Genomic DNA, 13,171 nt, shown 5'->3' with positions numbered 1-13,171 from the left:
CAAGGAAGTCCAAACGGAGAGTTTCTCTTTGTCTTAAAAGTCGTATCCAAGTTTTATTGAAAGAGGTACGAATGCAGTTTTACAAGGCAGTTTTCGGGAACAAAGGCCCTTGGAGTCACACGCACACGCCTATTCAAATCAGCTTAGTACGAGTGAGCACACCATCGGAACGAAAACAGGTAGTCTATATACTAATGCAAGTTTAAAACTCCCCCCCTCTCTCATGAGGGTGGGACTCAGAATTGTCCTTACTTACTGGCCAATCAGTGAGCCAGGACTGTCAGGCAAGGGTTCCTATGAGAACTTAGCAACAGATGAAACTATACTAATAAGAATGAATGTACCATATAAAATATACAGAACATTATTTGACACCTGCAATGAAATAGTTAAACTGTATTCTTGACTCTAGATGCATATTTGACAAAGATACGTTGCATTCATGACAGACAGGACAGATAGATAGAGCAGAGCAGAGCTTGACCTAAAATATGCCATGCAGCTGTTATCCCATGGATGCATCTAGGGTAAGGAGTTCACGCAGACCCCTGTGGGGTTTAATTACCCCCTCTGTTTCTTCAAGCCTAGTTGTAAATAACTAAGCGTAATCTCAAAGGATCTTACCGTGAGCCAGTTGCCACAGATCGCATTGTATAGAAAAACAGCTGTCCCAACTTACGCTCTCCTCTTGTGTGCAGTCTATGCACCTGGCTGTTTTATAATATATCAACTGATTGATATATATGTGTCCATGTCTATAATATATCCATCATATGTGCATAGTAAAGTTGCATCAATAAGGTATAAAAGGAGAGTGGAGTGCTATAGGGGTTAAGGTGGAGTCTGAGGAGGTGATGAGATCCAAACTGGGCAGCAGTGAGTATGTCTGGATGAGCTGCAGGGCCAAGATAATGATAGGAGAAACACTGTAGTGTCAGCTAGTGGAGACGTTGTGTTAGACAGTTAGACATTGATGCTTTGTTGTTCTACTTCCTACAGAGTGAAACACTGTAGTGTCAGCTAGTGGAGACATTGTGTTAGACAGTTAGACATTGATGCATTGTTGTTCTACTTCCTACAGAGTGAAACACTGTAGTGTCAGCTAGTGGAGACATTGTGTTAGACAGTTAGACATTGATGCTTTGTTGTTCTACTTCCTACAGAGTGAAACACTGTAGTGTCAGCTAGTGGAGACGTTGTGTTAGACAGTTAGACATTGATGCATTGTTGTTCTACTTCCTACAGAGTGAAACACTGTAGTGTCAGCTAGTGGAGACGTTGTGTTAGACAGTTAGACATTGATGCATTGTTGTTCTACTTCCTACAGAGTGAAACACTGTAGTGTCAGCTAGTGGAGACGTTGTGTTAGACAGTTAGACATTGATGCTTTGTTGTTCTACTTCCTACAGAGTGAAACACTGTAGTGTCAGCTAGTGGAGACGTTGTGTTAGACAGTTAGACATTGATTCATTGTTGTTCTACTTCCTACAGAGTGAAACACTGTAGTGTCAGCTAGTGGAGACGTTGTGTTAGACAGTTAGACATTGATGCATTGTTGTTCTACTTCCTACAGAGTGAAACACTGTAGTGTCAGCTAGTGGAGACGTTGTGTTAGACATTGGCCGCAGTTACATGCAGGCTGATCATTCCGAATAAATACTTCAGAATAAAATACTTCGGAAGTAATGTTTTTTGCTGCGAGTTTCCATGGGAAATGGTCATTCCGAATGAGTGTTTACATGGACGGTGTCGTCATGTGATATATATCGACGTAGCCCTGGTCCAGTGCTTCTCTCTTTCGCTGTAAGCACTGGACCAGAGAGAGAGAGAGAGAGAGAGAGAGAGAGAGAGAGACTGTTGAACACACACACACACACACACACACACACACACACACACACACACACACACACACACACACACACAAAACAGAGGGGGGGGGGGGGGGGCATCGCATTTATCCATTTTTCGCTGCACGCCTCACAAGGCTATTGGATTTATTTGTGCTTCGTCTTTGCACAATGCACGTACATTGTGAAAGTAAGAGCTGATCTACAGGCTGACAACGTGTCCCATCTGTGGTCTTGTACATAGCATAAAGCATAAGCTTATCTGCACGATACACCATCGCCGCATCATCATGGCATGGCATATATTCCGGCCAAAGTACTGTAGGCTACCAGAGAATAAATTGGGTGTTTAATACTGCAGCTGCTCATCAATGCAATTAAACTGCAAAGCCGTTATGTTTCATGACGTTTTGGTTGCAACTTATTGGAATAGACAAGTTAGGATATAGCCTATAAAAGTTGAAGGGGATAGGATGGACGTATAGCATATTCTTGTGTGTGTGTGTGTGTGTGTGTGTGTGTGTGTGTGTGTGTGTGTGTGTGTGTGTGTGTGTGTGTGTGTGTGTGTGTGTGTGTGTGTGTGCGTGTGCGCGCGCTGACGGCATTGCGTCCTCTCTCCTCCACTGTCTTTCTGTGAGTCCCACGAGGCCCCGATGCACTGTAAGGCTAGCCTATATCAAACATGTTTGAAAATTATCAGAGTGATCATGATCAACTCGGGACGGTTGGATCTTTGAACACTCACAGACCAGGGGGATCATCATCACTGCTTCTTCTTTTATTCGGAAATTAAAGGGGGTTAAAAGTCCTCATGTAAACGTGGCCATGATGCATTGTTGTTCTACTTCCTACAGAGTGAAACATGGAGGAGAAGATTGGCTTACTAACCCTCAACTCATTACAAAACGTGAGTATCTGTCTGTCTGTGTCAACATCACACATTAACATTTTATACACTGTTGTATACTTGGTTGATGTCCTAAAAACTCTTATGCTCTCTACTCTGTGCTCTTGGCCTGGTCCTTAACACCATCAAGATAAGGTCATGTGGTTTGACAGAAACAATGGGCCCCATTCACTAACCTGGTCGTAAATAACATGTATTTCGTCTATATTTGGCATAAGTTCAATTCTGACATGCGATGCATGAAAGGTGGTGCAGAGCCGTGATGTGTGCAGATCACAGGTGTGTCTCGTTTTTGTTAGAAACTCACAAGTGATCTCTGTGTTGATCATTTGCATTGTTCTACGCTCCATTTAACAACATACAAGACTGGAAATGGAAATAAAAATCACACTTGTGTGAACTGAGCGGTGCAACTATACATTTATTGGTATAGTTACTGCTCTGTACTGTATTGTAGTGTGCTGTGCTCTATGCTGTACTTTGATTATTTTTGGAAAATGACAGAGTTACCGTGTGGGGGTCCCCGGAACGCGCCCAGGGGGCCGGGACGGTTCTGGCAAGCCGTCCCGCGTCCGAAATGGTTGAGAAATGACAGAGTTACCGTGTTGCAGCTTTCCGTGCTCGGACAGAGAGACATACACGTACACAGAGAGACATACACGTACACATAAAGACAGACACGTACACATAGAGACAGACACGTACACAGAGAGACAGACACGTACACAGAGAGACATACACGTACACATAGAGACAGACACGTACACTTAGAGACAGACACGTACACATAGAGACAGACACGTACACATAGAGACATACACGTACACATAGAGACAGACACGTACACAGAGAGACAGACACGTACACAGAGAGACATACACGTACACATAGAGACATACACGTACACATAGAGACAGACACGTACACATAGAGACATACACGTACACATAGAGACAGACACGTACACAGAGAGACAGACACGTACACAGAGAGACAGACACGTACACTTAGAGACAGACACGTACACATAGAGACAGACACGTACACAGAGAGACATACACGTACACAGAGAGACATACACGTACACATAGAGACAGACACGTACACATAGAGACAGACACGTACACATAAAGACAGACACGTACACATAGAGACAGACACGTACACATAGAGACAGACACGTACACAGAGAGACATACACGTACACATAGAGACAGACACGTACACAGAGAGACATACACGTACACATAGAGACAGACACGTACACAGAGAGACAGACACGTACACAGAGAGACAGACACGTACACATAGAGACAGACACGTACACAGAGAGACAGACACGTACACAGAGAGACATACACGTACACATAGAGACAGACACGTACACAGAGAGACATACACGTACACAGAGAGACAGACACGTACACATAGAGACAGACACGTACACAGAGAGACAGACACGTACACAGAGAGACATACACGTACACATAGAGACAGACACGTACACAGAGAGACAGACACGTACACAGAGAGACATACACGTACACATAGAGACAGACACGTACACAGAGAGACATACACGTACACAGAGAGACAGACACGTACACATAGAGACAGACACGTACACAGAGAGACAGACACGTACACAGAGAGACAGACACGTACACATAGAGACAGACACGTACACAGAGATACATACACGTACACATAGAGACAGACACGTACACATAGAGACAGACACGTACACATAGAGACAGACACGTACACATAGAGACAGACACGTACACATAGAGACAGACACGTACACATAGAGACAGACACGTACACATAGAGACAGACACGTACACATAGAGACAGACACGTACACATAGAGACAGACACGTACACAGAGAGACAGACACGTACACATAGAGACAGACACGTACACATAGAGACAGACACGTACACATAGAGACAGACACGTACACATAGAGACAGACACGTACACATAGAGACAGACACGTACACATAGAGACAGACACGTACACAGAGAGACAGACACGTACACAGAGAGACAGACACGTACACAGAGAGACAGACACGTACACATAGAGACAGACACGTACACATAGAGACAGACACGTACACAGAGAGACAGACACGTACACAGAGAGACAGCCAAAGTCAGCATCGATGCTGACTTTGGCGAAGGGTGCATAAAGGGGCGGGGCTGAGCCCTCACTGACTTAACGATTTCAAATAGGACATCCCTCAAGCCCTCACAGACTTCACATGAACGCGCACCTAAATCAGTGGGCTCATTGAGTCAGCAAGGGAGCAGATTGGGATTGGGCCAATAGGCTGACTTTGATAAAGAAATTACCCACAGTTCATAGCGTTACCAGGGGAATGAGGGGGATCCTCTGAACGTCAATCATTTAAGAATGCAAATAAGTTATGTATCGCGGTTAGAATGTCAACAAACAATAGTGCTTTCTCACTGTTCTCAAAAGGAGACGGAATGGAAGGATAGGATATATATATTTAATAACAATAATAATAAGGGAAACATGATGAGAAATGACTATTGAGCAAAGTAAAATAATGTGGAAATGCAATTTATAATGCATATTATGAATATTATTATCTATGGATATTACAACCCCTATCACACAGGAAAGTGTGATAGGTGATAGGTGATGTAAAAAACATTTTTACATCAAGGACACCCAAAGATGTATGTAATTGGCCGCCGACCCCCATCTGAAAATATCAACGTGCGACAATAACAGCCTATGTAAGAGGAATATAAACAGACCTTGGCGCAAAACTTCATATTTACCCTGCTCTAATGCAACAAAAGTGTGTTCTTACATCCTCCATTTCACGATTTCAGCACTCGTGAGTAAATTAATGTAATTGCTAATTTGCTATTATGAAAGTTTTCAGTGACGTTGCACCCACAACTTGGTTGCATTGTCGTCAATAATGAATCTCTTTAAAACGTTCTAATATTAATATAGCATATTGGCATTGTCTGTTGGTGCACACATGTTATATGGACCATGTAACAACATGGTCAACAGCACTGTTTGCAAATGTAGCTGCATTTGTTGGCCAATTTAGACAAAACATGCTGCTGCATGTTTCTTGTTAATGACTGTATTAATAACCATAAAGTAATCTCCTAGTCCTTACATAATAGTTTAGCAGCTCACTGAAGTTGGAAAGGCTGTGCCCAGTGCGGCTGTGTCTTGTGTGTCAGCGGGCAGCAGGCAGTAGTGGATATGCACTAAACGGCGAAACGCATGCATGCATGTTAATTAATTAATTAATTGGCTGAATCTGTAGGGCCTTTTGATTTGGTGAAGCGCCAGGGCCTTGAGAGGGGTTGATCCGTCACTGGACCCCTCAGAAGCAAAGATATGAGTTAAAAACATTCGCTCTGAAAGAATATATATATATTCAAAGATTTGCGCCACATTATCGTTATTATTGTTTTTTCTAAAATAGCAGATCTACAAGCTCGTAGCGCGGCACTGAGTGACGAGCTTGTAGATCTGCTATTTTTCAATCGCTAAAGTATAACATAATGCTTAAAACACCAAAAGGGGTTCCCGCCCTGAGTGGGTTAAAGCACTTGCTGTGAATAAGGACAGTTTTTTTTATAAAGTGATGCAAATTGTCATGAATGACACATCTTCAAAGTGCTGTCCCATTTCCTTCACAACAATTTGGAGCCCTTGCAGCCTCTCACCCTCAAGCACTTACAGCTGACGTCACTAAAGTCAATGAGGGTTCAGGGCTCAGGGCTTGAGGGAGGCGATTGGGATTGGGCCTCTGTCTGTCTCTGTCTAGGCTAGTCTCTCTCTGCCCACTGTGTCTGTCAGTGTGTTTCGATGCGAGGACAGAGTGGTGGAGTGGATTTGCCTCTAGAATCGGAATGTACTACGCTGTCATTTCAAAGCGACGGCACATTCCGCGATCACTTATGACGTGTATCAATTCAATTCAATTCAAATGGCTTTATTGGCATGGGGAAACATACGTTTACATTGCCAAAGCAAAAGTGGTGGAACAATACAGTGTCACACAGCTGGATCACTGGAACTCCGAACCCAGAGCCGTACAGTCTACAGAATAGACAATTCATCATTTTGTGCATGTAACCGAGCCCGAGGCCAATGTGTATGGTAACATGTGCAAGGCTATTTATTCCTGAAATAGTGAATAAGCGCCAGGATGCGCAGTGCGCACACTTTTATATTATATGATTGTGAAGGGAATTCCTGACCTGCCCACAGCCCACGTTCCTTTTTGCTTATAAATCACCCCCTCCTCCGACAGTCCCTCCTCCGACGCTCTTTGCAAATAACGGACACTATAACAGGAATTAGGTAGTCTTTCTGACTTACATATTCAGTTCAGTCCACATAAATAGGCTAAATACATTTTTGTCACCGTCATTCATAGCAGTCTGCGCATTCAGGCATGCACAGAGAGAAATTAACTATAGCTTTTGAGTCGCGAACAATATAGCCTATATTTTTATATACCTACTTTCATTATGCTTATATCACACAACGCAATAAAGCCAGTGGCTTGTTGTGGTCCTTTCACTTTCACATATGTAGGCTATAGATAGGCTACTTTATCATTCAGAAGCTCTATTAATTCAGCGCTGGTGGATGGGGGTGGGGGGGGGGGGGGGGGGGGGGGTGCATAGTATCGGGTTTCAAGCAGTGTGCCACATGTGGAGGAGGCGGACTTATGTCACTGGAGAAAGAAAAAAACATGTACACGTGATGCGGAAATCCGGCGCGAGGAGACAACATACCCCACCGAGCCTGCACCTGATGTACACTCGCTCTATGCGCTCTCGGAGAGCCCACTCGGCTCCTCCACTCGACTCCACTCGCCTCCTCGATGGAGCACATTAACAATTGGAACGTTAACCATTTCCGGGGCAAGCTGGAATGACCCCGAGTGACCGAGTGGGAGTGAGCGAGTGGCCGAGATTTTGGGTATTGGAATTTGGCTAAAGAGTCTCTCTGTCTGTCTCTGTCTAGGCTAGTCTCTCTCTGCCCACTGTCAGTGTGTCACTTCCTTTATAATTATAAAATAACAAAGAGTCTCTCTGTCTGTCTCTGTCTAGGCTAGTCTCTCTCTGCCCACTGTCATTGTGTGACTTCCTTTTTCTTCGGGCTCTCCTCTTCACCAACCACCTTCGCCCATTGCTTTAACCCCCTCTAGCCTGACCTATCACTGCATACATGAACTAGGCACCTCCTCCCCCCATGAACCCCCTGGGGGTCCCCAGATGGTTGTAGGGGTCCCCAGATGATTGTGGGGGTCCCCAGATGGTTGTGGGGGGTCCCCAGATGATTGTGGAGGTCCACAGATGGTTGTGGGGGGTCCCCAGATGATTGTGGAGGTCCCCAGATGATTGTGGGGGTCCCAAGATGATTGTGGGGGTCCCCAGATGGTTGTGGGGGGTCCCCAGATGATTGTGGGGGGTCCCCAGATGATTGTGTAGGTCCCCAGATGGTTGTGGGGGTCCCCAGATGATTGTGGGGGTCCCCAGATGGTTGTGGGGGGTCCCCAGATGATTGTGGAGGTCCCCAGATGGTTGTGGGGATCCCCAGATGGTTGTGGGGATCCCCAGATGGTTGTGGCCAAATTGGCCAAAAATGTCAAATAAGGTGTAAGAAAGTGGAAAATATTGTGAAAATAGCAGATCTACAAGCTCACAATGCCTCAAACTAAATGTAACGCCTAGAATTCCATGTGCTTGTCAGTGTGGGGGGTCCCCACTTCATTTATTATAATTTTGGGGGGTCCCCACTTCATTTATTATAATTTTGGGGGGTCCCCACTTCATTTATTATAATTTTGGGGGGTCCCCAGTTAAAATATGATTATTTTGGGGGGTCCCCAGCAGTGTTGTTTTTGGCAGCAAATTTAGATTTTAGTTTTAGTCATAGTCTCTTGAATAGTTGCATTTAGTTTTAGTCACATTTTAGTCACCTGGAATGTCTTAGTGTTAGTATAGTTTTAGTCGACTAATATCATAGGATATTAAATCTACAGTTGATTTAGTCGACTAAAATGTATTTTGGCGGGCCTTGATGCCGTCGTAATGACTGTTTTTACACTTGCTAAAACTAGCAGATCTACAAGCTCACAAGCTTGTGAGCTTGTAGATCTGCTATTTTCAGCATGCAACCAAGTGTAAAATTACTTCTACTGGATCTCTTGTCCACTAGTCCCTTCCTAACATTTTAGTCTAGTTTTTATTTGTTGATCAAATTGTCAGTATATTTGTGTGTGTGTGTGTCCACGCGCGTGCGTGTGTCCGCGCATGTGTGTGTGTGCACTTGTGTGTGTGTGTGACCGCACAAGTGTGTGTGTGACCGCGCATGTGTGTGTGCCGTCGTAATGACTGTTTTTGCACTTGCTAAAACTAGCAGATCTACAAGCTCACAAGCTTGTGAGCTTGTAGATCTGCTATTTTCAGCATGCAACCAAGTGTAAAATTACTTCTACTGGATCTCTTGTCCACTAGTCCCTTCCTAACATTTTAGTCTAGTTTTTATTTGTTGATAAAACTGTCAGTATATTTAGTCTTAGTTTTAGTCATCATAGCTTAGTTTTCATTTTGTTTGCATTTAGTTTTCATCAGTGGAAAAAGGCAGTCGACAAACATTTTTCGTCATAGTTTTAGTCGACGAAAACAACACTGGTCCCCATGCAGTTCAAAATGATTATTTTGGGGGGTCTCCAGTTCAAATAAAATCACACTGTGTGGAGACTTTTAGACATTCTGCCCCCTGGTGGTTGGACTCTAACCCTTCACCCAACTGTGTGTGTGTGTGTGTGTGTGTGTGTGTGTGTGTGTGTGTGTGTGTGTGTGTGTGTGTGTGTGTGTGACCGCGCGCGCGTGTGTGTGACTGCGCACTTGTGTGTGTGTGTGACTGAGCGCATGTGTGTGACTGTGCGCGTGTGTGTGTGACTGCGCGTGTGTGTGTGACTGTGTGCGTGTGTGTGTGACCACGCGTGTGTGTGTGTGTGTGACCGCGCGAGTGTGTGTGTGACCGCGCATGTGTGTGACCGCGCATGTGTGTGTGACCGCGCCCGCGTGTGTGTGTGTGTGACTGCGCGCGTGTGTGTGACCGCGCGTGTGTGTGTGTGACCGCGCGTGTGTGTGTGTGACCGCGCGTGTGTGTGTGTGGCCGCGCGTGTGTGTGTGTGACCGGGCGCGTGTGTGTGACTGCGCGTGTGTATGTGTGTGTGTGACTGCGCACTTGTGTGTGTGTGTGACTGCGCACATGTGTGTGTGTAACTGCGCGCGGGTGTGTGTGACCGCGTGTGAGTGTGACTGCGTGCGTGAATGCGCGTGTATGTGTGTGTGTGTGTGTGTGTCCGCGCATGTGTGTGTGTGTCCGCGCTTGTGTGTGTGGCCGCGCGTGTGTGTGTGTGACCGCGCGCGTGTGTGTGACTGCGCGTGTGTATGTGTGTGTGTGACTGCGCACTTGTGTGTGTGTGTGACTGCGCACATGTGTGTGTGTAACTGCGCGCGGGTGTGTGTGACCGCGTGTGAGTGTGACTGCGTGCGTGAATGCGCGTGAATGCGCGTGTATGTGTGTGTGTGTGTGTGTCTGCGCATGTGTGTGTGTGTCCGCGCTTGTGTGTGTGACCGCGCATGTGTGTGTGTCCGCGCATGTATGTGTGTGTGTGTGTGTGTCCGCGCATGTGTGTGTGTGTCCGCGCTTGTGTGTGTGACCGCGCATGTGTGTGTGACCGTGCATGTATGTGTGTGTGTGTGTGTCCGCGCTTGTGTGTGTGTGTGTCCACGCGCGCGCGCCTGTGTGTGTGTGTGTGTGTGTCCGCGCGTGTGTCTGTGACTGCGCGCGCGCGTGTGTGTGTGTGTGACTGCGCGTGTGTGTGACCGTGCGTGTATGTGTGTGTGTGACCGCGACTGTGTGTGTGTGTGACCGCGTGTGAGTGTGACCTTGACCGTGCCTGTATGTGTGTGTGTGACTGTGAGTGTGTGTGTGACCGCGCATGTGTGTGTGACCGCGACTGTGCGCGCGTGTGTGTGTGACCGCGCATGTGTGTGTGTGTGTGTGTGTGACCGTGCATGTGTGTGTGACCGTGCATGTGTGTGTGACTGTGCGCGTGTGTGTGACTGTGCGCGTGTGTGTGTGTGACTGCGCGTGTGTGTGTGTGTTACCGTGCATGTGTGTGTGACCGTGCATGTGTGTGTGTGTCTGTGACTGTGCGCGTGTGTGTGTGTGACTGCGCGCGTGTGTGTGTGTAACTGCACGTGTGTGTGTGTGACTGCGCGCGTGTGTGTGTGTGACTGCGCGCGTGTGTGTGTGTCTGCGCGCGTGTGTGTGTGTGCAACTGCGCGTGTGTGTGTGTGTGTGACTGCGCGCGCGCGTGTGTGTGTGACCGCGCATGTGTGTGTGTGTGTGACCGTGCATGTGTGTGTGACCGTGCATGTGTGTGTGTGTGTGTGACTGTGCGCGTGTGTGTGTGTGACTGCGCGCGTGTGTGTGTGTAACTGCACGCGTGTGTGTGTGACTGCGCGCGTGTGTGTGTGACTGCGCGCGTGTGTGTGTGTCTGCGCGCGTGTGTGTGTGAGACCGCGCGTGTGACTGCGCATGTGTGACCGCGCGTGTGTGTGTGTGTGACCGCGCGCGTGTGTGACCGCGCGTGTGTGTGACCGCGCGCGTGTGTGTGTGTGTGACCGCGCATGTGTGTGTGACCGCGCATGTGTGTATGTGTGTGACTGTGCGTGTGTGTGTGTGTGACTGCGCACGGGTGTGTGTGTGTGTCACCGTGCGTGTGTATGTGTGCGACCGTGCGTGTGTGTGTGACCGTGCATGTGTGTGTGTGTGCATGAGTGCGACCGTGCATGTGCATTTGTGCGTGTGTGTCAGTCAGTGAATGATGTATTTAATGTTCCTTGTGTTGTTTTCTCATCAGATTTCCAGCGTCTCACACTGGACACAAACACAGCACACAGAGAGCTCTCTCTGTCTGAGGACAACAGGAAGGTCACACGGAGGTCAGGGGGTCAGGATCCTCCTGATCACCCTGACAGGTTTAGTTTCTGGGAACAGGTTCTGAGTACACAGAGTGTGACTGGACGCTGTTCCTGGGAGGTAGAGTACAGTGGAGGGGTTCATATAGGAGTGGCTGACGGAACAATCAGCAGGAAAGGAGGTGGTGGTGACTGGAGGCTTGGAGGCAATGACAAGTCCTGGAGTCTGTACTGTGATGGTCTTCATGGTACCAGTTACTCTGTCAGACACAACGGACAGCAGACTGTCCTCCCTGTCAGAGCCTCTAAAGGCTCCAACAGAGTATCAGTGTATGTGGACCGTCCCGCTGGGACTCTGTCCTTCTACACAGTGTGCTCTGACTCACTGAGACACCTGTACACCTTCCAGACCACGCCCACTCAATCTCTCTATGCTGGGTTCTGGTTATTGTCCTCCTCCGCCTCAGTGTGTCTGTGTGAGCAGAGATAGAGGCTCTATGTGAGGGTGACATCATCAGGTCGCCATGGTTACTCAACATGTTTGAGTGATTGCAGGTTGTCATGGTTACCACCGTCGCCACGGGGTACTTTGACACTATAGCCGAGTCTGACATCATGGACTCCATATTTGGGCATGAGTGACTCATGACATCACGGTGACATCATCGTGATGATGTAATAAGCATCACTAGTGACATCACACATTACAGCTCCTGGACGTTGTCATGTCAACTCCCCCCATGTATTTGACCTTTGACCCAATGCATTGTGAGCTTATAGATCTGCTATTTTCAAATAGCAAAGTAATATATGGTTAATATTTGATCATTTAGCTTCTAGGACCCCCTGGAACCCCCTCAAGGACCCCCGGAGGACCCTGGACCACACTTTGAAAACCATTTAGTGTTGATTTCGTCGACTAAAACTGACGGAAAATGTTCGCCGACTACCTTTTTTCACTGAGGAAGACTAAATAACAAAATAAAAACTAAGCTATGATGACTAAAACTAAGACTAAATATACTGACAATTTCATCAACAAATAAAAACTAAACTAAAATGTTAAGGTGGAGAAGACATCCAGTAGAACTAAAAGACAAGTCATGTTATGCTTGGTTGCTGAAAATAGCAGATCTACAAGCCCACAATGCGTCGCATTGCGACACGTTGTGAGCTTGTAGATCTGCTATTTTCAGAGCCCACAACGCGTCGCATTGCGACACGTTGTGAGCTTGTAGATCTGCTATTTTCAGAGCCCACAACGCGTCGCATTGCGACACGTTGTGAGCTTGTAGATCTGCTATTTTCAGAGCCCACAACGCGTCGCATTGCGACACGTTGTGAGCTTGTAGATATGCTATTTTCAGCATGTAAACTCAGCCATTA

The 13,171-nt window shown here is 46.8% G+C and overlaps 1 protein-coding gene across 1 annotated transcript in view; it reads left to right on the top strand.

Moving 5' to 3' along the window:
- Positions 1-12,833, top strand: part of LOC306938122 (protein NLRC3-like) — a 359,664-nt gene extending 346,831 nt beyond the window's left edge. Inside the window, exons 8-9 of the mRNA XM_079522136.1 lie at positions 2,705-2,771; positions 11,748-12,833. Of these exons, the coding sequence (XP_079378262.1) occupies positions 2,705-2,771; positions 11,748-12,275 (595 nt within the window). The 3' untranslated portion in view covers positions 12,276-12,833. The remainder of the gene's footprint in view (positions 1-2,704; positions 2,772-11,747) is intronic.
- Positions 12,834-13,171: the final 338 nt, after the last annotated feature.

Source organism: Electrona antarctica (genome assembly GCF_951216825.1).
Source record: "Electrona antarctica genome assembly, chromosome: 15".
NCBI classification, from domain to species: Eukaryota; Metazoa; Chordata; class Actinopteri; order Myctophiformes; family Myctophidae; genus Electrona; species Electrona antarctica.
The sequence above is the reverse complement of the archived record's forward strand: the minus strand, read 5'-3'. Positions and strand labels throughout refer to the sequence as shown.